The sequence below is a fragment of the Sus scrofa genome, chromosome 6 (genome assembly GCF_000003025.6).
Source record: "Sus scrofa isolate TJ Tabasco breed Duroc chromosome 6, Sscrofa11.1, whole genome shotgun sequence".
Taxonomy (NCBI): domain Eukaryota; kingdom Metazoa; phylum Chordata; class Mammalia; order Artiodactyla; family Suidae; genus Sus; species Sus scrofa.
This window is the reverse complement of record NC_010448.4, coordinates 65,206,264-65,229,318: the sequence shown is the minus strand read 5'-3', so window position 1 is coordinate 65,229,318 and position 23,055 is coordinate 65,206,264. Positions and strand designations below refer to the sequence as shown.

Genomic DNA, 23,055 nt, shown 5'->3' with positions numbered 1-23,055 from the left:
CCCATTGCTGCCTCCTTGGGGTGCCCCCCAAAGGCCTGGGCCCCTCTACCTGCTCAGTGTGTCCCCAGAGGGATAAGGACAGGGACGGAAAGGCCTCTGCTGCACACAGCCCCGCCCCCTGTGGGTGGGGGACCCTGCCCTCCCCCTGCCACCTCCTATCCCACCTGTGAGACAAGTGACCGACCCCTGCCCGGCGTGCCCCTGGGCTTCCCAGCCCAGCTTGTTTATACAGACCTGGGAAGCAAGGAATCCTGCTAGGCTGACCCCGATGGGGATGCTAAGAACAAAAGTTGTTGTTTTGTTTTTAAAAAGCCTGACCCGCCATGTACAAAACGGTATAATTTTATCAAATATTGACAATTTCCAGAAGTTTGGAGCATGCTGTCCTCGTCTGTGCTGAGGCCACTGGAGAGAGGTGACAGCAGCCAGAAGTGCTGGCATGGGTGTTGGCCGGAGGCTGCTGACCAGAAGCTTCCTTGCCTCTCAGAGAGGACCAGTGTTCTCCAGTTCCACTGAAACTCGCTCTTGTTTAGGGTAGGAAGTGGAAAATGGCTGCAGGAGGGTTCGCATGAGCGGTCAGGGGTGCAAGGGGCAGGCTGACCCTCAAGTCCAGCAGAGGGACCAGCCTGGGACAGAGACATGGTTTGGGGCTTGACCCGAAAGCAGAGGTGTTTAGGTACAACCACCAAGCCGCTGGTTGCTACCCCAATCCAGGCATCAAAAATCCTTTTTGGCAGTCAGTCAGCGGAGCCCCAGGAAGGTGGGGCAGCAGGGGGAGGCCCACCCGGGAGACAGGTGGGCTCTGGGCGCACACCCTTGCACAGCCTGGGTGCTCAGCCTGCGGTGCGGCGGCCGCCGGGCTGGACCAGCCCTTTCCCAGCACGGCTCCAGAGGTCCTCCCACGGCAGTTTGAGACGAACGGAGGCAGAGCTCAAGTGCAGCCTCCTGGGGCCCCCAGGCCCAGAGGCCCCGCTCGCTGCTCTCCTGCAAGGGGGTCCCAAGGCACCGGGTCAGGGGGTCCCCGGCGCGCCCTCCCGCCCCGTCAGTTGGCCTCGCTCTCTGTGAACTCTTCCTTGATGGACTGTTTTCGAGACTTGCAGTCCGGGAGGTCGAAGCCAAAGTCGGCCCACTCGTCCGGCCCCGCGCCCCCGGCCGGGCCCCCGCGGTTGGGGATGGTGATGGTGTGACGCACGCGGAAGTGCACGGCCTCCATGACCCGCTGCCGCTGCAGCTCCCCCGAGCCGCCGATGGAGATGGTAGCCGCGTTGCTGCTGGAGCGGACGAGCTGCTGCGCGCCGTAGTCGTGGCTCTGCTTCAGGTCCTGGAGGCCCCTCCAGATAGTCATCCGGTACTGGTCGGGGATCTTCAGGGCCCCGAGGTCCTGCAGGAGTGGGGGGGTGCCCTTTAGAGGGGCAGGCTCCATCCCTCCTCCTTCTCCCCCTGCCAGCCGGGTCGGCTCCGCCTCTCCTCTCCCCACTGCGGGGCCCACCTGCCCTTGCGCAGCTGGGACTGGGAGGGAGGCGGCCCCCGCCCTGAGGGCCACTGCATTGTGGACACTGCTGCGGGAAGTAGACAGGGCAGGTAGGAGGGGCAGTGCTGGACCCACCCTGTGCGTGGTAGTCTGGCCACAAGGAATTCTGCCCAGAGAGGTGGCAGGAAATGGAAGAAGTCCTGTGTGTGCATGCGTGCACGTGGGGTGGGCCTGGGGGCTTGAGGTCACTTTGGGCCCCACAGGGCCCTGGCCACAGTCAGAGTAACAGACGGAGCCCCTGCACCCTGGGCCTGCCTGGAGAATCCCTGCCTTCCAGCCTAGGGGCTGGCCACGCCCAAGGAAGAGCAGGTTCTCAGGCTCCCAGCGCCCTCGTCCTCCCGGCTGCCAGGCGGTGCGTGCATTAGCAGTGAGGCGGGTTAACGTGCACTGAGCTAGCCCAGCAGGGGCCACCAGGACCGGTCAGGGAGGATGTTGGTGGACATGCGCACAACAAGGCTGTCCTCTGAGTGACTGGCCCCAGCCCCCTATGGCAAAGCTGCATCTCTGGCCCGTGACCCTGGCTGGCTGGGGAGCAGGGGCGGTGGAGGCTCCAGGCCACTGAGCATGAGCCCGTGGCATCTGGCCCCAGCTGTATCTCCTGGGCTCTGGCTAATAGTCCTTAAGCTCAAGCAGGGCAGGGCCAGGCTCATCACAGGGACTCTTTTTTAGGAGGAGTAGTGTTGGGGGGGCATTTCCAGGCCTCCAGACAGTCAGTGCACAGTGGGTGCAGGGCACGCAGCGTGGGCTTCGACTTCTTCCCGGGAATGGCACTGAACAGGACCAACTCCCTGACGCTATGGCCCTCACCTCCTGCAATTCTTTGTGCCTTGGAGACAGCCCATCCCCCTGCATCAAGGCAGCCTGGCCATAGAGAGAGGATTCAGGTCTAGTGAGGGAACCTGCGATGAGTCCCTTCCAGCTTCGCAACTAGCTAGCCAGAGTCAAGGTCATAGGAAGCCAGACGTGAGCACACTGATCGGGCTGCTCGCTGGAAGAAGGATTTTCCAGATTCCCCAGCCTTCCCTCACACAGCGCTGTGCTGGGGGCGGGGCGGGGTTCCCCTGAGCCTGCCCTTCGGGGCGGGGGCCGGCTAGGCAGTTACCTCTATCGTTAGGTTCTGCAGGTGGTAAATGTTCTGTAGCCCCTGGGAGGTGAAACACTCGATGCAGTTTGGACACCCCAATCCTGTTAAAAAACTGCAGAGAGAACTGGGGAGATAAATCTGCATTAACTTCTAAGAACCTGGCTGTGCGGCAGGTCGGGGTGGTCACTGGCCACGCCACAGGTCACCCCTGCCCACCGGCGGCTACAGCGTTGGGGATGCGCTCACCCTGGGCGCAGGCTCCGAGGAACCCCTGGCTTTTTGTGCGCTCCCACCAAACATCCATCAGGTACGCACCCCTGACCTTCCTCGGCTCTGTCTGTTCTCTAGGGGACATGGGGCCGCATGCAGAGGCTGCTCTGGGTTAGTGGGTTAGTGGCAGAATCCGGCAGTGGCCCACATACCTGACCAGGCTGGGATCAGCATGGTAGGGGGGTGGGGGGGTGCAGTGGGACCCCGAGACCATGGACTGGGCGCTCGGCCCACCGTTCATCTCTCCATTGGCCGGCAGGGCGTGGCCGTGGTTGTTGAGTATCCCTGCGCCTGGGCAAAAGGCAGATGGGACGCTCAGAGTGAGCCAGGCCGCGCTGTGCCCCGGGCTGTGCTGGGTGGGATCAAAGGCTCAGGCCTCCCTGAGATCAGGAGTGGACAGAGGGGACCAGCCGTGGCTGTGCCTTCTGCTAGCAGGCAGAAGCAGCTGGAGGGACCCACTGTAGAAAGCCCCAAACGGTCTGAGCTGGGCAGGAGCTTCTGGAGCCAGGCCCACCCTTCAGGCTTCCCCACCCATTCCGGCCACACTGCCTGAGCCACTCACCCATGGGCCCCAGGTTGGGCCCGGCCGAGGAGCTGTGCGGGGGAGGCTGGCCCACCAGCTGGTTGACCGAGGGCAGCTTGTTCCCGGCCGCATGCACTTTGCTCATGGGTGAGAGGACCGGGCCGTAGGACGGAGGCTGCAGGTGGCTCCTGCTGGGAAGGGACAGCTCAGGCTGGTGAGAAGCTCAGGCTGCCGGCACCCCCACATACAAGCCCCCGCTGCAGAGGCCCGGAGACCCTGGACTGCACGGAGGTTTCAGCGCACCAGCCTCCTCCCCCAGCCTCCCAGCATAACGGCCAGACTCCTCCCCAGGCCTGCTGGCTGGGAGCTGGGCAAAGGGTGGGAGGGGTGGGGGCAGCTCAGACCAGGAACTGGCCCTGTTCTTAGTGGGTCGGGTCGGCGTCGCTCAGACTACCCCCTCCTCACCTTCACTCAGCTGAAACTTGGACTGAGATGCCAAAGTTCAGGGAGGGCTTCCCGGAGGAGGGGAAGCGAAGAGCTGCCGGGCGCAGCGGGCATTTTGCCCGCGGGGGTAGGCGCCCCACGTGCCCCTGGGCGGCGGGGCGGGAGGGCTGCACTCACGGCCTTGGCGGGAGCTGCTGCTGCTGCTGCCTGTAGGAGTCCACCAGCTGCTGAGGCACCAGCTCCATCAGCTCCAGGCCCTCCTTGATCTTCGTGAGGATCTCAAAGTTCTCCCGGCCCCGCACCTGAGCCCAGAGAGCGGACCCTTGCCCAGGCGCACGCGGACGCCTCCCGGCCGCAGCCCCTCAGCGCAGCGACGCTCTTTCCGGGTTCGGGGCTCCTCAGCCCCTCCTTTCTTCTCGAGGATGCGGCTCTGAGCGCGTCCGGCGGGCGGCTCCCCGCCGGCCCTCAAGCCCCGCCCACCCCTTCCCACCCCTTCCCACCCCGGCGCCTTCGCCCTGCCCCCCCGCCCAGAATTCCGGTCGTGGGCGGCCCTCGACCAGGACGGGCTTTTAGGTCGAGAAACTCATTCCCGAAGAACTCGACAAGCTCAGAGTGGAGACCAGTCCTAGCAGAGCAGACGGCCGTTCATCCGCCAGCTGGAGCGGCCGCGACACGCGACAGCCCACAAACACGGTTCTGGGGGTGCGGCGACGGCGTCGGGACCGTGGGCGGGGCGGAGGGGCGGGGACCCTGCAGAGCCCCGCCCACAGGAGGAATCTCCGTCTCCACGGCAGGACCTCGTGTTGGGAGCAGCTTCAGCCGATCTCCGATCTCCGCGCAGACGGTCGGCTCTCTGGGAGCTGGTTCTTGCTTTCTCGGCTCTGCAGCCCGCGGAGCCAGGGCCTGTAGAGCTCGGGGTCCCAGCTCTCCCGCCTGCCCCCCGCACCTGCCTCCCGCCAGGGGCCCCAGTCTGAGCTCCGGGGGCGCGGGACACTCACCTGAATGTAGTACACGTCCTCGTCCCCGTGCCGCCTCTTCTTCACGTTGGTGCCCAGGGCAGGGATGGCAGGCGGGCTCTGCTTGAAGGCTGGCAGGGGACAGGGGAGGCTTCGTGAGCGGGCCGGGAGGAGAAGGGCCACGCGCAGGGGAGCCAAGCCGACCCCGCCACTGGTGTGAGCTGACCTGCGCAAGGTGCCCCTTGTGGACAGGCCCGGAGACCCGTAACCCACTCGGATGGGCGGCCACCCACGCTGGACGGAGCTAGACGTCCCGGCTGGCTCCGTCCCCTGGACGCAGGCTTGTGCGTCTCCCCCAGCCCAGAGGCAGTTCCAGCTGCGTCCTGAGCCCCCCACCCCCACCCCTCGACCCTCCAGGACTGCCCTGCACACCCGCGCCCCGGCCCAGGTCCCCGGCTCACCGCGCTTGCTGGCGGCCCCGCTTTTGGCGGCGCTCTCACTCAGGGCCTGCTGCTCGCGGTAGTGATCTTCGTCCGCTTTGCGGTCTCGGCCGGGACACGCACAGATGCGGCCCTCGAAGGACCGGCGGCCCAGCACCTGTCCACTGTCCAGGGACACAGCCGCGACCATAAGCTTTGGGGGCCCCCTCTCCCCACCCACCTCAGACCCCACAGGACTGGCCTTGACGCGCTGAGGGGTCAGGACTGAGCACCCAGCTGCTCTGGGACAGCAGGTCCCCCGCCTCGCTCCCAAGGCGGCTCCTGGCCCTGCGGCCCCTGCAGTCACCCCTCCCCCCACATTCGCCTCTGGGGCCAGCACCACTCCTTGGCCATGGCCGCCCTGTGTCCAGGCAAGACCCCCAGCTGCATGGCCCCAGCCCCTGCCCCGCTCCCTCCCCCCACATCCTCGCAGACTCACTCCCGAGTCTCCAGGGTGATGATGATAAGGATGGGCCGCCGGTTCATGCCCCCGACACAGCTGCTGTTGCACATGAAGTTGTAAAGGATGGTGGTGAATTCCGTCCCCACCTGCATGCAGGAAAAGCAAAAGGAGAGGCTGCGTGGAGTACCAGCACCTGCGCCCCAGCCCACACGGCTGGGGGCTCCCGGGCTTTCAAGCACCTGTCCCTCACATCTCTGGGTAGTAAATGGGGTACTGGACCCTGTGGTCCTCTGCCAGCTATCCACCCATCCACCATCCATCCCCCAGCCAGCCAGCCACTTATCCATCCAACCATCTACCCATCCACACCCATCCATCACCTCATCTATGCATCCAGCACCCATCCCCCAGCCACCCACCCATCCATCCACGCATCCATCCTCTCACGCAGCACACAGAGGGCCATGCCATGTGCTGTGCCGGGTACCAAGGGAGCCAGATCTGGTCTCTGCTCCTGGGAGGCACAGAGCCATCATCTGGTTCCCCACCCATGTACCCCAGGGACCTGCACAGGCCTGTGTGTTTTTTTTTTTTTGTTGTTGTTGTTTTTTGTCTTTTTGCCTTTTCTTGGGCTGGTCTCACAGCATATGGAGGTTCCCAGGCTAGGGGTCTAATCGGAGCTGGAGCCGCCAGCCTACACCAGAGCCACAGCAACTCGGGATCCAAGCCACGTCTGTGACCTATACCACAGCTCATGGCAATGCCGGATCCTTAACCCACTGAGCAAGGCCAGGGATTGAACCCGCAACCTTGTGGTTCCTAGTAGGATTCCTTAACCACTGAGCCACGACGGGAACTCCTACAAGTGTGTGTTCTGCATGCTGTGAGCTCTTCTGGGCAGAGGCTGCATGGCACGGCTCTGGCTGAGGGAGGGACCAGCACACTGGGCTGTTGAGTGGACGCCCAGCACGCTTGTTTCAGGGAGTTTGCAGAGAGCTGAGATGTGAACCTAGGATGCCTGACCCCTGGGCATCCCAGAACCATGACATGGGCAGTTGTCATGGTCTTCCTGGGTCAGGATGCTAGAAAGCCCGTTCCTGGCTTGGGAAACCTGGCCTTTCACGAAACTGCCGGCACGTGGAAGCCACCAGGGGGCAGAAGATACTTGCTTTCCTGGCCAGCCTTGGAGGTGAACCTGGGGCTCAGGGGAGGAAAGGCAGAGTGGCAACCCCTCCCTGGGCCCTGGGCCCTGGTCCTGCTGACGCAGGGGTCGTTCTGTTCTTAGGGAACACCACGTGATACCCGGGGTCCTGGGGGGCCAGGTACAGGGATGAGGCCTGGGGTGCCTGGAGGACTGGGCACAGCTCTGGGAGGGGGGGTCTCAGGTCCAGGTAGAGGAAAGGTGGGGGCTTACTGTCACTCACCCACCCTGGGACGCATGGCTGATGAGGCCTAGAGCTGGGGCCGCCCCCCCACCTGTGGTCCCAGTACCCCCACCTCTTGGTGCCTCTACCCCCACTGCTCTCCTCCCCAGCATTTCACCCCTGTGTGGCCCTCACATCAGCCCCAGAAACTTCTGCCACCGTCAGGTCAAAGTCAGAGTCCCCCACCCCCAGGGTCTCTCTGCCCTGCAGCCTCCTGCCTCCAGGCCCCACACTGCTGCGCCCCTGACCAAGGGTCTCCCCTCTTCCTTTTAGCGTTCCCCCCACCCCCCGCCTCGGAGTGCTAACTTCAGTGCCCCCCATCCCCAAACTCGGCCCCTCCATCCCTCAGAGCCCCAGGCTGGGACCAGGGCATGGTAGGCAGTCTTCCCCCCCCCCCCCCCGCCCCCCGCCGCCACAAGCCACCGGATGCTCAGGGAGGGCCTGGGGGCGGGCAACCCAGACAGGCAGTGTAGGCGGTCAGAGCCCCACCTACAGGCAGGCGGGGGTGTGCGGAGGAGTGGACACAGCTAACTTGGGAAAGTGATCAGAGGGTCCTCTGCCGGAAGCCCCAGCCCAGCCTGGCTCCCCTACCTGCGGGGGCTCGTAGGGCACCATGACGCTCTGCCGGCCGGTGACAGGGTCGTCCACGTACTGGGAGAGGTTGTTGCCCTCCACGCGGATGAGGTGGCTGGCCGGGGCGGACTGCCCTGCCGAGAGAGGACTCCACTTCAGAGGTGCCAGCCAGCCGGTGCGTTGCAGCAGCCTGGGGCTCCCCGGTGGGACTCGGCCGGCAGGGCGGGGGGAGGGGGGAGGCGGGGACCCTCACCTTCGTTGAAGTCCCGCCCGAGCTCGTGGTTGGGGCAGCGCTTTACCACCTCGGTCACGTGCTCCGCCTTCTTGTAGATGGGCATGGCGCGGATGGCAGTGCCCGCGGGCGGCGGGGAGGACACCTTGATCTGGATGGGGCACGTCTTGGCGATTTGGCAGTAGAGTTTCTTCAGCAGCGGGGAGTACTGTGGGAGGAACAGGTGGAGGCTGGCCGGCCCAACCCCACACCCTCGCCCCCTGTGCCTCCCGCCCGGAGTCCGGCCCCCAAGCTCACGAATGAGGGCCCCCATTGCTTGCCTGACACTTGGCCAAACAGCTCCGGGCAACTTTCCATCTTTGACCCCCTCCCTGGCACCCACCCCGCAGTGTCTGGCTCCTTTGGGCTCCATGAGAGCAGGCGCCCTGAGCACCCCCTGTGGCCAGGCTGAGATGCTTTCTATCTGGATCTCACTGGCGAAGTAGGTACCTTTGGGTCCATTTTATAGATGAGGACAGTAAAGGCCAGGAAAGTGAGACGGAGCTGCTGCACAGGGGCTGGGGGCCAGGCCAGTGCATCAAGCCTGTGAACCTTACCCTCCTGAGAACAAGGGTTTGGGGGGGGGGGCAGAGCCTCACATCTCAGGTTTTGAGAGCCCAGAGTTAGCTCTTCTGGGCTTTGTGCAGAGGACACATGCACGGGACTCCCAGGAGCATCAAGCCGGAGGGGCCAGCCCTGTGACTTTGTCCTGGCACTGCAGGTGATGGGTTTGGACCACGAAGCCCCAAGACCCTCAGCCCAAGACCCATCCAGGGAGGACCCGACAATGCCTGGGCCACTTGCAAGGACCTTAGGGGCCAGCACTCAGGGGTCCAACTGAAGACCCAGGCCAGCTCCCACAAGTTCAAGGTTACCTTTGATGGAAGGGTCCCTTGAAAATAGGTGCCCACTCACATCCAGGCTGGCTGTCCTCCAGTGACGGCCTCCTGGAGACACATCTGGGGCTCCTCGTGGTCCCCTTCCCCAGGGACAATGCGGACATCACAGTCTCAGAGCCACAGGACACTTCCTGTCCCCATGCCACACCACGCCTCCTGCAAGCCCCCCCAGTATCTCTGAGTCACCCCAGCCACAAGGCCTTGGAGAGCGCCCACTGTACTCAGCATGGCAGACAAGGGAATGGGCTGGAGCCAGGCTGCTGCAGATGGGAACACCAGCAGGTTCGAGCCTACCTTTGCCAAGGAAGCTGGGGCCTGACCCCCAGACCCCACAGGTGAGGGCCCCCTGGCTACCTGCACTGCCTCTCTGGCTGTCAAGAGACACAGTGGACCCTCAGGGCCTTGTCTCCTCGGCGGCTCCAAATCCAAGAAGAGAACTGAGCTCTTCCTAGCCCATGAGCAAGGGTCCCCGAGTCTCGGAGCCCTTGGCCCTGAGCAGTGTGAGCCAGCCTAACTCTGACGAGCCAAAGCCCAGCCAGAAACGCTAACCCATCTCAGGGGTGGGATGGGGTCTGAGGTGCTGGGGGACAAGTGGACTGGGGTTTCCCCCGTAGAATCCTGGGGGCTCAGCACCCTGTCCAGCTCCCTCGGTGATGACTGCAGGGCAAGGCCTCTGCACCCCTGTCATGGAAGGGAACTGGATGCCCACGGGGCTTGTCACCTCCCAGGGGTCCCATCCCCCTGTGCCTGCCCCCCCCCACCTCAGCAGGAAGGGACATCCCCTATGGGCAGAGGTGGGCACTAAGCTGCCAGAGGGTGGGCTCACGAGGCAGCCTGCTTGTTGCAGGGGTCGGTCTTGCTTACCCAGGAGATGACCACTGACCTTCTGTGTCCCCATCAGTAGAAATGCGGCCCCTTTGCTCCCCTAAGCTCATTTAGGGGATAAGCTGTGCCCAGGGCAAAGCAAACACCAGGTGCCAGTTGACTGCCCAGCTCCCTGTCTGCTCCTGGGCGAGGCTCCTGTCCCTGGTGCTGGGACAAGTGTGCAGTTAGGCTCAGGAAGGCAGTTGCCTGGGAGCTCCTGGGGCCTGAGCTGACCTATAGGGACCTGAACACAGCCGGCGATAGAGGGGGAAGCAGGGATTCCAAGAGCCTTCCAAGCGGCAAGCCATTGTCGAGTGTCTAGTGTCTGCCAGGCTCTTGGCTCACTAAGGAAAATGGGCAGAGACCCCCTTCAACCCTCTGAAGGAATTTTTATTTTTATTTTTTTGGCCCCACTCATGGCATATGGAGGTTCCCCAGCCAGGGATCAAACCCGTGCCAATGGAGCCACTGCAGTGACAATACCGGATCCTTAACCTGTTGTGCCACAAGGGAACCCCCAAGAATCTAGACCTAGCTGAGGCTCATGCCTGAAAAGCACGCTGCTCACCCAGCCTTCTGCATGGCTAGTGGATTGCTTCCCTGCAGGCGTCCCCACTGCCTGCGCAAAGGTCAGCGAGTGAGGTGGCCTGGGGCTGGGAGGGGCATACAGAGGATGCACAGAGGGCCACCTGCCTCTGCCCCATGAAACAGGCCTGGCCTGGGGTGGGGGGCCGCCAGCAAGAGCAGATGGCCTCTGAGGTCTGGCTACCATGTCTGTTTTGGCCCTGGTGGCTGACAGCTGTGACACCTTAAACCACTGGACAGACCTCTGGGCGGCTCGAACGTGGGCTGGTGGCGTGCTCCATATCACATGCATAAGCCACACCCGCGGTAGAAGTGTCTGCACTCATTACTGTGTCATTGTCCTCTCCAGGTGAGATGGCTCCTGGCCTCTGGCGTGAGCAAGGCAGCTGGGCCAAGGCCAAGGCCAAGGATGGTGGGGGTGGGGGGGTGCTGGTGCAGAATGGGCCCCCAGAGGCGTGCAAACCTCGCAGTCCCCTCTCCTCAGGGACTGACTGAAAGCTCTGGCCCTCGACCTGAGATGGGTCTTCTGACCACCAAGCTTGAGCATTCCTGGGCAGCCAGGACTGGAGCCAGAGATGGAGCAGGGATAGAGACAGGGATGGAGCCAGGGATGGAGCAGGGAGGGAGCCAGGGCTGGAGACAGGGATGGAGCCAGGGATAGAGCTGGGCTCCAGGTACTTCCCTGGGGGGTGGAAAAGGTGTCCACAGCACCCGCCTGAGGCTCCCCAATAGCCACATGGCCTCAGAGCCCCTCCTATCCACGTAACCTTTCTCTAGCCAGCCTAACCTGGATGGCTGGCCACCTCCTGTGGAGCTGCGGATGCCCCGCCCCCAGGAGGAGCTGCCAGGAGCTGTCCCTGGTACCGCTCCGCTAGGCTGGCGGCGCCTAGACAGCCCCTAGGGAAAGCTGACTGGGCCAGGAGAGCAGAGCCACTGGGCCCTCATCTGGGCCAGTGGTGAGCCTTGAGAGGACACTCCTCCCTGTGTCCCTGCCAAGGCCACCACTGGCCCTTGGGTTGGGCCCACTTGCCACAGCGGTGTTCCCAACCCAGTGCTGCCCCAGGCAGCTGCTCAGGTGGCCTTCGGGCACACGCACAGGTCAGGCCCACAGACGCCCTGCCTGGCTGAGTCGGGCAGCACCAGGGAGGGGTGCCTGAGGTTTCCCTCCCTGATGGCATCAGGTGGTCATGCCTGTGGCCACTGGGTTGCAGGGCAGGAGGGGAGTGGTAGAGGGGGAGGCCTGGATGGCCAAACCCAGAGTGGGGTGAAGGAACCCTAGAACTCAAAGTGCTTCCCAGGCCTAGGCGCTCGCTCCATCCCCCCAGAGCTCCCCGGATCTGGTGGCCCTGGGCAGGAGCAGGGAGGAGGAGGGCTCCTGGGTCCCCATCTGTAGAAAGGGTCACAAGAAGACGTTTCTCTCCCTCCCTCCTGCCTCTCCTTCCCTAGAACCGCTAGATGGATGTGTTTCAACAGATTCGGAGCTGATAAAATCTTATTTATCTTCGGCTGTTGACACAGAGCCGTCTAGACTTGCCTGCTCAGGGATGCGTGTGTTCTCCGTGCTTGCAGGAAATGGTTTGCCCCGACGGCGGGGTGTGCCCACCCTGCCCTCCCCCACCTGGCTTCCCTCCTCATGTCCACACCTCCCTGCCCGTGCCCCCTCCCTGCCCCCACACCGGGCAGATGGGGAGCCCGGCAGTGGCAGCGGGGCTGATGCGGGGGCGGCTGGTGAGAGGGCGGCGGGTGGCGGGCACAGCGTGGTGGCTGTTAATTTCCTCACGCCCGCTCCCCAGCAGCTGGGTGCCCCGCTCAGGCAGGTTTGGGCAGGAGCAGAGTGGAGGGGTGATAATAACTTGTCTGTCATTTTCCAGGGACGTGTAGCATCTTGCAAACCGCAAATACCGTTAACCAGCTTGGGTGAATCTGTTACAACAGATTCTGGAAGACGGGGCCTGCAGTGGGGGCTTTATTTTTTAAATGATTTTTTTCATAGCCACTTTTATCTGCTTTCTGTGCGTGCATGCACGTGTGAGTGTGTGCGCACATGCATGCACGTGTGCGCGGGTGCTCATAGCCGTGTTTCTCTCCTCTCTGGGGTTACGGACCCTTTGGGGCCTCCCACAGGCCACGGACCCTCACTCACCCTAGAAAAGCTCCCACAGAGGATCCACGGAGCACTGGCAAGGAGCTCTGTGCATCTCAGTCACCTCCAAATCTCCCAGGAAGCCCCGGCTATCACCCCCTTCCTCCTTGCAGGTGAGGGGCACTCCTGGGTGACACGGCCATAGGGACACTCAGCTACACACCTTCTGGCAGCTCCTAGCCCTTCACTGGCACAGCTCCCTTGCCATAGTCTCCTGCCCACAGAGGACAGGGGCTGGGGACCCTGACAGATGACAGATGGAGAGGGGGCGGGGTGCCAGCCTGCTTCAGAGCACCCAAGTTTAGAAGGCAGGGAAGGTCCACGCACACAGAAGCCCACGGTCAACACACACCACACCTTGGCCACTGGCCTGGTGGTCGGAGGCTCTGGGAGGTCCTGGATGCCTGGGGGCCACAGCCAGGGCCAGGCTGCGGACATGCCCTATAAAGGCAGCTGCATGGTCCCTCGGGGGCTCCTGGCTGGAGGGGGGCAGCTGCATCTGCTGACACCCCCGCACAGGCTGGATGACCCAGGATCCCCTTGCCAAGGAGCCCAGAGGAACTGGAGGTGAAAACAGGCTTCGCAGGTGCTGGAAGACCCTGACCGCTGTCCAGGGGTGTCCCCAGAGGCTGTGGCATGGAAGCTGCTCCCTGGAGAGAGGGAGGACCTGAGGCTGGGAGACACAGCAGGGGAGTGCACCCCTCTCAGCTGTACCCCGAGTCCCACTCAAGACTGCAGGCTGGCCGAGGATGCCTCGGTTGGCTTCTGTCCTGGGTGTGGTGGGCAGTAGGCATGCGCTGAGCTAACCCAGGAAAAGAGCCAGTGGACACTGGGCCTGCTATTCAGAGTGAAGGCCCAGTGTGGCCAGCGGGTCAGGAGCAGAGGGCCCACCCTGAGCCTGGCCAACAGGAGATGGGTGGGCCCAGAGGGGAGGGGATGGGCCAAGTGGGTCCAGGGAGGCCACCTCTGCTAGAGTCGAGGCCGGGGGCCCCATGAGTGGGTGAGGTCACCCTGCTCACTTGTCCAGGCTCCCACGGCCACCGTATACTGATGCCTCCTCCGGACTGGTCCACTCACACGTGACCTTGCCCTCAAGGCCACACACTGTCACCATTTTAGTGACCCAGAGCTCTGCTTCCAAAAGCTGCTAGGGGAGTTCCCGTTGTGGCACAGAGAAAATGAATCCGACTAGGAACCATGAGGTTGCAGGTTTGATCCCTGGCCTCGCTCAGTGGGTTAGGGATCTGGTGTTGCCGTGAGCTGTGGTGTAGGTCACAGATGTGGCTCAGATCTGGCGTTGGTGTGGCTGTGGTGTAGGCCGGCGGTTATGGCTCTGATTAGACCCTTAGCCTGGGAACCGCCATATGCCACTGGTGCAACCCTAAAAAGGACAAAAGACAAAAGACAAAAAAAAAAAAAAGCTGCCAGCCAAATCGGGGTGGAGCAGCCCTGGGAGCCCAGAGATCCATCTCTGGATCCCTTTGTCACCACCAGGCTTGACCTGGCCCCGTAAGACCTCACTCAGAAGCAAAGGGGAGGGGAGGCCAGCCACCAGCCCAGCTCTGGTACTGCAGGGAGGGCCCCCCTGAATGCTGGGCGGAGGGGGGCCCTGTGACACTCACCTCCACCCCACTTGTAGCCTTCTGAGCTGGAGAGGCCTGGTCAGCAAGAGGACCGCAAGGCTCAATGGGCACCTTCCACCCACAGGATAGTGCAGGGGCCTCTGACTGTGGGCCCTGTGGCTGGCCCACTGCGGGCCAGCTCTTCCCCCTGTGCCCACAGCTTCCGGGTGGCCTGGGGGTTGGGCTGGGGCTGGGCCCGCTGCAGGAGGCTGGGCTGTGGCCGCAGCTGGGCAGATGCTCATGGTGGCTGCTCTGGAGGGCTGGCCCATCAGCCCCAGTGGGAGCCTGAGGATGGGGGCCTCCTGCCCACAGCCTCCCTGCCAGGGCACCTGCAGCTAAGTCCCCAGGTCAGGACCACAGTCAAAGCCACGGCCTCTAGCCGGGAATCAGCAGGTCTCTTCACGCAATAAACTGTCCCCTCACCAGCAGGAGAGAAGCCGGGCACCTGCATGCCCTGGACGTATGTGTGCTGCTCGCGTCGCAGCCTGGCTGAGGTCAAAGTTTTCATTGAAACCTGTAAAACTCCAGTGAAGCCTCTGGGGTGGAGAGAATGTTGGCTTCTTGGCATCTGATCCCGGGCTGCCCTCGGCTGCCCCCACCACATCAGCACCATGACCGCCACCCAGAGCTCCCTTTGGCCAAGGGTTGGGGGACTTTGGGACCCATGGCTGTAGCACTGGCTCTAGAAGGAGCCCGCGGAGGGGACCTCCCCTTTGCCCCCTTTCCCATCTAAAGGGGGTTAAGGGACCGGGAGGAGGATGGGCACAAGTCCTGGCTGAGCTGTGGGAAGAGGGGGGAGGGGCCGGTCCCCAGCCCAGCTCCCCTGACTCCCGGACCTCCTGGCCTGTAGCTGCTTTTTACCTTTGAGCCTGCTCAGCCCTGATCATAAAATGTTCTCGAGCAACTTTAACTTGTCAATGAAAAGCAGGCAGGGGAGTTCCCGGCGTGGCTCAGCAGTTAACGAAACTGACTGGCATCCATGAGGACGCAGGTTCGATCCCTGGCTTCAGTTGGTGGGTTAAGGATCCGGTGTTCCCATGAGTGTGGTGTAGGTTGCAGATGCGGCTCGGATCCAGTGTCGCTGTGGCTGTGGTGTAGGCCAGTAGCTACAGCTCCGATTAGACCCCTAGCCTGGGAACCTCCATATGCCACGGGAGCGGCCCTAAAAAAAAGAGAGAAAGACAAAAACCAAAAAACAAAGAAGGAAGGCAGGGAAAGGGAAGGGTGGGGGGAGGGTGGGGGGCACAGACGCCTCCCCGTCTGGTGGCACCTGTGGCTCACTCACTGACAAACAGCAATAGAAGGTTCCCTGGGGCAGGTGCTCCCTGCCTGGGGCAGGCCCTGGACCTCTGAGGGCTCAGCACCCCTTTCCACTGGGACCTGGGGACCCAGATCTGCCCCTCAGAGCTGGGAAGAGGCTGCTCCTTTGTGCGTCCACAGTGGTGCAGAGGCTCCACCCTCTGCTGACAGGTGACCTTGAGAGGGGACCTGCCCTCCTGAGCTTCGGTCTCCTTATCCATAAGATGGGCGTAACAGAGCACTCGGGCCGGGCCTCGCCAGCGACACGGTCTGTGCCCTAACTAACCAGATGCCCAGGAGCCTCGGGGCTCTGTCCAACTCGGAAACAAGTCCCAGACCACAGAGATTCTGCCCCACCCCTGGCCGCACACCGGTGGGCTGGACTCCTGTCCCCAGGGGGTCTCCCGCGTTTCCCCTTCCAGGGCCACAGGGGTGGGAGCAGGGGCTTCCGCAGAAACACCCTGAGCTGCAGGGACTCAGGGCCCCTCTCAGGGCTGCCAAGTTCTGTGACCTCCAGGCATGGGGCACCCTGGCTACTTGAGGCGATGCAGAGAGAAGAGGTGGCCCTGGTCTCTGGGGCCGCCGGTCCCTGCCTGGCAGAGCTCCGTGCCAGGCGAGCACTTGCTGCAGCTTCCCCCTGGCACGCTTGCTGCCCCTTTAATAATCCTCGGTTCGGCTCCACAGTAAACACTGTTAGAGCGCTTTCCTCGGCTTCAAATACATATAATTGCTCCTGGTGCCAGGAAAAGGTATTAATTCCCCTTATGCATTCCATAAACTTTTAGGATAACGCAATTGATACCGCGATCGTGTTGGGACACCTCCACTATTATTTTCCTGCTTGCAAACCTCCGAGAGGCTGGAAAGTTTTCTCCCGAATCCATTAGTGTTGACTCAGCCACCTTCTGCCCAGGAATCGCATGTGGAGCCTTTGTGATTCCCGCCCCCCTTCCACGTGTCTCCCCTGCCCCGGGGGGTGGGAGGGGTGCCCCTCACTCCCCGTGGGTCAGCTTGCCCCCAGGACAGAGGATGGTCTGGGGGCAGCTGGGGGGTCATTCAAGAGGGTGTCCAGGTCCCCCAGGGACCAGTCGTGCCCTCGCACCTGCGCATATGCACACTGTCTTGCTCCACGGCTGCCTGTTCTGCCGGCACTTGGCAGTGCCACTCGGCCTGTCCGAGGTGCCCACGGATGCCAGGCTGGGCCAGAGCTCCAACCACACTGCCTGCCGGCCTGACCTCGGAGCCTCCTCCACTTCCCTGGCAGGGCTCAGCCTGGGTGCAGGAAGAGCCTGGGCTGGGCTGGCGGATGGCATCTAAATGCCCGCACATGGGGCAGCTCCTCTCTGCTCCTCGGGGCTCCTGCCCCTAGCTGTCCCCACACTGCCAACCAGTGGGGGTGTCCAGGATGGGAGTGGCCATCAGGACCCAGAGGCTGACCCCGCCGTGCCCCCTGAGGGGGGGGGTGTGGAACTGGGACAAAGGCCCGGCCTTCCTCAACAGCCCAAAGAGCCTCAGGCCCGAGGGCGTGGGACCTCGCTCACAACCACGACCCCTCCCAGTATGGGTCTCTCTCCGAAGACCAGGCGGGCCCCAAAACGGGCACGCCTCAGCCAGGACGCTTACACGCAGCGGACCTTCGTGGAGCTTTGCAGCCCCGCCCGCCGTGCAGCAACCCCGCCGGCCACGCTCCCCCTTGTCCTGTCCCTGGTCCTCGTGGTCAGTCTCAGGAACAGCCCAGGTCCCCATCTGGCTGCTCGGTCACCTGCCACCTACCTCCTCTTGGCGTCTGAGGTGGGGGAGGGGCTGTCAGAGCCCTGGGCAGCGACCAGGAGGGCCCTGCACGCGTGTGTGTGCAAGTCTGCACATGTGCTCACACACGTGTGTGTCTCTGTGTGTGTAGGAGTGCGCCGTGCATGTCTGCACTCGTGTTCATGTGAGTGGGTCTGCAGGGGTGTGTCTGTGCACACACAGGCCTGTGAGCTGAGGGCTCCGGGCCCCCTTTGCACCCAGGCGTGAGTGCCGATGGGGGAATGCAGGTCAGGGCAGAGGAAGCCGGGGTGGGGGTGGGGGCCGCGACCCGGAGGGGCCTGGCTGGGCAGAAGCCAAAGACCCTATTAAGAGCTGCAGTCGCCCGGGGGCTGGGGAGGGTGTTTTTCCTGAGCAGAGAGAGGAGTGAAGGCAGCAGTCGATTTGGAATTGCACTTGAGAAAAATATGAATTATCTATCAGTTACCAGCCGGCCAGCGTAGGGGGCCCGCACACGCACGGCGTGGAGGCAAGTCTGGGCAGCGCCCGAACAGCCAGGCCCCCAGAGCTGCGAGCAGGCAGGGTGCCCGGTGGTCCCCAACCTCACTGTGAGCCAGCCGCCTACTCGCCCCCTCCCCGGGCCCAGAAGGGAGCCTGCGGGGATGGGGTCAGCTTCCAGAGCCAGGTGCCAAAATCTCATTATCAGTGTTTGTCCTGCTCCACCCCCGCACTGCCAAGGCCGGGGAGGGAGATCTGTGGGCCCAGCAGAGGCATCAGCATCCTCAGCTCAGCTCCAGAACCTGGGGGAGGGGAGGGGACAGGCGGGGAGGGAGGGCAGGGGGGTTAGAAGGGCCAGAGCTTGGAGGCGGGGCCGCTGGGCATGTGTGGCCGGCTGGGCTGCCTCCATCCTGGACAGACACCCCCTGGGGCCACTTAGGGTCAGCGCAACCGTGACCAAACCACGAGCCCCCCCCCAGCCCTGAGGGCCCCGAGGCCACACACCTGGCAGGGGTCAGGGAGGCAACCAGGAGGGTAGCAGAGCCCAGAGGGGCAGCTCCGTCCCTCCCTGAGGTCCAGCTCAGACCATCTGAGGTACCCCAAGCCCCACCCCCGACCACCAGCATCTTCAGCCAATGGAGAGGAAGGAGCCAGGACCCCCACAAGCCACCCACCAGGACTCCTAGGGGACCAGCAGCTCAGGCCCGGAATATTGTCAGGGGAGGAGTGGCCAGGACCCTCCCCCTTAAAGGAGAGAGAAAGGGCTTAGGGAGCAGGTGGGAACTTGGAAGAGGAGTGATAGTGAGCCTCCTGTCACTAGAGGTGTGCAAGCATGGGAATGGCTCAAGGGCCTGACCTCAAAGCAGGGGTGTAGGGAGCAGGACTCCATAGGCAATCAAGAGCCCCCAGCCGGTGCAGCTTCAGCTGAATGGCCTTGTCCAGGAGGACCAGGCTCCACACTCCCCACGCAGCCCCATCAGCCAAGAAAATAACAGGGAGGCATCAGCACCTGCTATGCTCAGCCCCGTGTGCCACAGGCACCGCCTCGGGGAAGCCTCACCACTGCCAGCAATAAGGAGTGACGGAGTAAAAATTCCGAAATGAAGAGGTCCAGCCACCGACTGGACCAGGTGCCCCCCCCCCCCCGGCCCCTGGAAGCTCTGCGGTCAGTCTGAGCCTGGACTCAGCGATGGGTCAGCAGCTGGGGGAGCCCACAGCTCAACGGGAACCTGAGACAGCTGTAGAGGACCATGGCCTGGCCCTGGCAGAGCCTGACCAGGCTGCCTCCCGCAGCTCTGCCCCTCCTGTGCCCCCAGGAGTGTGGGAAAACCACAGTCTGGCCAGCAGGGCAGTGGGGACAGTGGGAACCAGTTCTTAAAGGGGCAGAACCTCGGAGTCACCTGCTTGGTGCTCCCAGGGAGAGAAATCCACCACTCTGCAGGGACTCTTCTGCCCCAGGATCCTTTTCCAGGGGCTGGGACTGAGCACGGAGCTGCTGTGCCCGCAGAAGGGGATGTGGCTCCATGGCTGGCACCTGCCTGGTGTCCACAGGGCGCACACCAGGGCCAGGCTCACTCGCCCCCCTCCTGGGGGTGGGGCGGGAAGGAGACCTGGAGGGTCCTTGGGGTCCATCCTGCCCAATGCCCTGTGTGCACCACACACAGAGGCGAGCAGGCAGTGTATCTGGGGGTCTTGGGGTCCGACAGCTCCACCCCAGCGTGACCTCAGACCGCCCCTTCTGCTGCCAGCTGTAGCACAGACAGTGTGGTTCAGTGGTTGGGAACATAGCTGCGGGAACCCGGCCACCAGGTCCCCATGCCAGGACTCCCACTGGCTCCCTGCAAAACTAAGCAAGCTCCCCCTCCCCGCCTTGGTGTTCTGCCCTGCAAAATGGGACACTAGACTCTACCTAATGGGTTGCTGTCAGTTTCAAGAGTTAGCATAAACTCAAAGAGCTTAGTGCAATTCACAGCTCTAGGGACAAGCCGAGGGCGTGGGGGTGTTATCAGTGTTGGCCAGATCCTGACGGGGGTCGGGGGGTGGGGCAGGATGATCTGGAGGGCATGGTGGCAGGGCCTGGGGTCTGGGGTCAGCAGCGCTGTGGCTCCACCCCCGAGTCCTGCCTCACATCACACTTGGAGATGACAACTCCGAGACCAAATGGGCAAAGACCAAACACGTCTACGACAGATGCTCCCTGCCAGCCTGGCACTGCCTGGAGGAGGCGGCCTCCGTGGACCCAGGCGTCAGAACGGCAAGCCTCCTGCCCAGCCAGGACAGGATTCAAACCAGCGCCCCCACCCGAGCTCAGGGACGCCGGCCGGGCACCCTTGATGAGAATGGCCTGCCCCTGGACCACATCCATCCTCTGGGGCCCTGAGGCAGGCTGGCCCACTCTGGCCCCTCGTCCGAAGGCTGGGCATGCCCAGACTGCCCAGCCCTGAGACCCGCCTCCCGCCCGATGCTCCTCCCGGCCAGGTGGGAACCCTGAGCCCACAGGGTGTGCCTGGCCCTCCCTCGATGCTCAGGACGCACCCCCCTCCCCACCCGGCGCGCACAGGGGACGCAACTCACCGTCCAGGTGGCCGACTTGGCCGTGCTCGACTGCTGGAAGGTCACCTCGAAGTGGTGGGGGCCGGGGTAGTCGGTGTTGGAGGGGATGACGGGCGCCGGGGACATGGTGTCGAAGGTGGAGCTGGGCTGCGCGTAGGGCGAGTGGGTGGCCACGCTGGCGGCGTGCTCCGGGGTGTAGGGGCTGGCCGGGGCCGCGCGGCTGCTCATCTGGTCCATGGTACTGCTCAGCAAATTGAACTGGGACTGGCGGGAAGGGGAGGAGGGGGGCACACAGTCAGGCTGGAGAGTGGAAGCCGTCGGTCCGGGAGGTGTCCTGTTACAGGAGCCTTAAAGGGCCAGCGGCTCAGTCATCCCAAATATTTCCTCCTTGCCCCCCCCACCGGCAGGTCACTACTTGTGTTGGGATAAACTGACATATTCACCTCGCCTCCCTTCTCCATCAGCCTCCCGGGAGCCAGGTTTCTGGGGCTCCACGGAGCAAACGTGGAGGGGGGATGCCGGCGGGTGCTGCTCCCCACCCCAACGCCCTCGCAGGCTCTGGGGGCAGCCCGTGGCCCAGACATTCTCACCTCTGGCCACCCCCGGCCCCACCTGACAGCTCAAAGTGGGGAGACCCCGCCCAGCAGGCCATGGGAGAGGGGCTAGGGCGGGCAGCAGGGTGGGCACACCCCAGGTTCTGGTACAGGGGGTGCCTGAGAGGCTCTGGGGCACCAAGTGTCACCCCGGGTCCAGCTGTGGGACAGCGCCTGAGCCAACAGCCACTTCGAAGGACCTCTGAGTTGGCTGCCTCCTCCCAGCCACATCTGACTGTCCCCCACCCCTGCAGCTCCTGCTGGCAGGTTCTGCCTGGTCTACCCCTCTGACCATCCCAGGGCACTGGCAGCCCAGCCCCCTCCCCGGGCCCCACCCCCACCCCCACGGAACAGGAATTCCTAGTCTCGCAGCGCGGGCGGTTCCCCTGTCACCCTCCGTGGGGTCCTGACCGGGATGGATCAACCCCTGCCTGCGAGGGGTTGGCACATCAGATGCCACCCGGAGGGAGGGCTGGCGGGGAGGACCCCCCCCCCATTCAGAGGCTTCAAGCAGGAGGCAGTTTGGAGGGTACACAGTGGCTGACAGGGGCCAGACCTGCTCCAACCGCAAACAGGTCGGAGCCAGCAGGCCTCCGAGGGGCTGCTTATGCTCACGGCCCGAGGGGGGCACTATTTCCCCCGATTTGCAGAGACTGAGGCAAGGGGTGAGGATGAAAACCCAGGGGGACCCTGAATGGGGGGACCTCCGGCTGGTGGGCAGAGGGCCCTGAGTCCCTGAGGTGGGGCAGTGGGGAGAAGGTCCCTTTCACGGCACTGTCCCCACCGCCTCCAAATTAAAAAAACGAGCATGTCCCTTGGATGGTCAGGAGACCCGTGCTGCGGGGTGACCCAGGTGTCTGGCCCTCTCTTTGCACCCAAGTCTTTTTTCCATCAGGAGGGTGGGGCGCCCCCTTCCGCTCGCCAGCCTCACATTCCCTGTGTCCACGTCGCTGAGGCCCCAGGCCCCTCCCCACCTGGACAGCTGATGAATGGGAGGGAGGTGATAGATGACAGGTGACAAAGCCACTGCACCCCCGCCCCCCGCCATGTCATGCCTCTCGGCAGGCAGGTGCTTTTCTTGAATGTGCCAGCCAGCAGCCACCCAGTGAGGACCAGGCCAGCACCGGGGCTGAGGCGACAGGCCCGACCCATGCCCTCCCCGTCGTCAGGGCATCCAGACTGGTGAAGCTGCCAGGACGCTGGCACGAGGCCCTGGCCGAAGCCGCCACTGGACAGATCCCTCAGGTTCTCTGGAGGCTTTTCTATTTGAGCCTCCATTGCCAGGCCCCCACTATAAACCAGGGCTCCGACCACCAGTGACACGGGGACCCCACAGGGCAGACCCAGGTGGGCCAGGGCAGGGAGGCACAGCCTTCCTGACCCCCTGTGCCTTCACCTGTGAAATGAAGGGCGCCCACTGCCCCCCTGGCAGGCGGGTAAACAGTCTGCAGGGTCTGTGCCAGGGAATATCACTCTCCCAATGAAAAGACTATAAAATAAAAGCTCTTGCTCACGATTTCACATTGATCACACACTGAAGTGAGCATGGTTTGGGATTAGTAAAATAAATGGCTGAACTTCCCCTGTTTCTTTTCACTGTTTTTAGCACGGCTAAAAACGCAAAGGTACATATGGAGCTTGCAAAGTTACATGTGCAAGACCTATTTCTACTGGACGCAGGCACTGGACAGGACCCTTCATCAGAAGCCAACGAGAGACTCGCAGCTGCAATCATTGCTATTGTTATTGTTGTTGTTAGCACGCCTTTGCAGGGTAGGGTGTTTCTTATTGCAGAGTGGTTACTCAACAGGTTTGTTGAAGGAGCCGGCTAGCAGGCACAGGGATGAATGGACATATGGATGTGTGGAAGGATGGATGGATGGATGGACAGTGGATGGATGACAGAAGGTGGATGGATGGATGGATGGTGGACTCATGGATGGTGGATAGCTGGATCGATAGATAGATATTAGATGGATGGCTGGTGGATGGATGGGTGATAGCAGGTGGCTGGACAGATGAAGAGGGATGGATGGATGGAGAGATGGATAGATGAATAGCTGGATGGGCAGCAGGACACCTCCCTCCCCACCAGAAGGATGCCCAGGAATGGAGAAAAGACATGAACCTGCCCCTCCACTCAGGCAGGAGGCTGAGCCTCATGGGTCCTGGTCAGGGAGGGGTCCCAGCCTGCCCACCCACCTTCCAGAGATACCCTCTCTCTTCCAGGTGATGAGCAGAGCCCTCTGCATAGAGGGCTACAGGAAGCCTTCCTCATCCCGGCCTCAGACGTGT

At 63.1% G+C, this 23,055-nt stretch overlaps 1 protein-coding gene across 8 annotated transcripts in view; it reads right to left on the bottom strand.

The window, feature by feature from the left end:
- TP73 (tumor protein p73) overlaps positions 322-23,055 on the bottom strand; it is a 59,228-nt gene continuing 36,494 nt past the window's right edge. For 6 of the 8 annotated variants that reach the window (XM_021095218.1, XM_021095219.1, XM_021095215.1 and 3 more), the window contains 11 exons: positions 20,189-20,431; positions 7,941-8,127; positions 7,706-7,821; positions 5,727-5,836; positions 5,270-5,412; positions 4,851-4,939; positions 4,030-4,154; positions 3,448-3,599; positions 3,038-3,176; positions 2,634-2,727; positions 322-1,381 (listed from right to left, as the gene is read on the bottom strand). In XM_021095218.1, the coding sequence (XP_020950877.1) occupies positions 1,043-1,381; positions 2,634-2,727; positions 3,038-3,176; positions 3,448-3,599; positions 4,030-4,154; positions 4,851-4,939; positions 5,270-5,412; positions 5,727-5,836; positions 7,706-7,821; positions 7,941-8,127; positions 20,189-20,431 (1,737 nt within the window). In that variant the 3' untranslated portion in view covers positions 322-1,042. The remainder of the gene's footprint in view (positions 1,382-2,633; positions 2,728-3,037; positions 3,177-3,447; positions 3,600-4,029; positions 4,155-4,850; positions 4,940-5,269; positions 5,413-5,726; positions 5,837-7,705; positions 7,822-7,940; positions 8,128-20,188; positions 20,432-23,055) is intronic. The other 2 variants (XM_021095216.1, XM_021095217.1) reach the window with 2 other exon arrangements.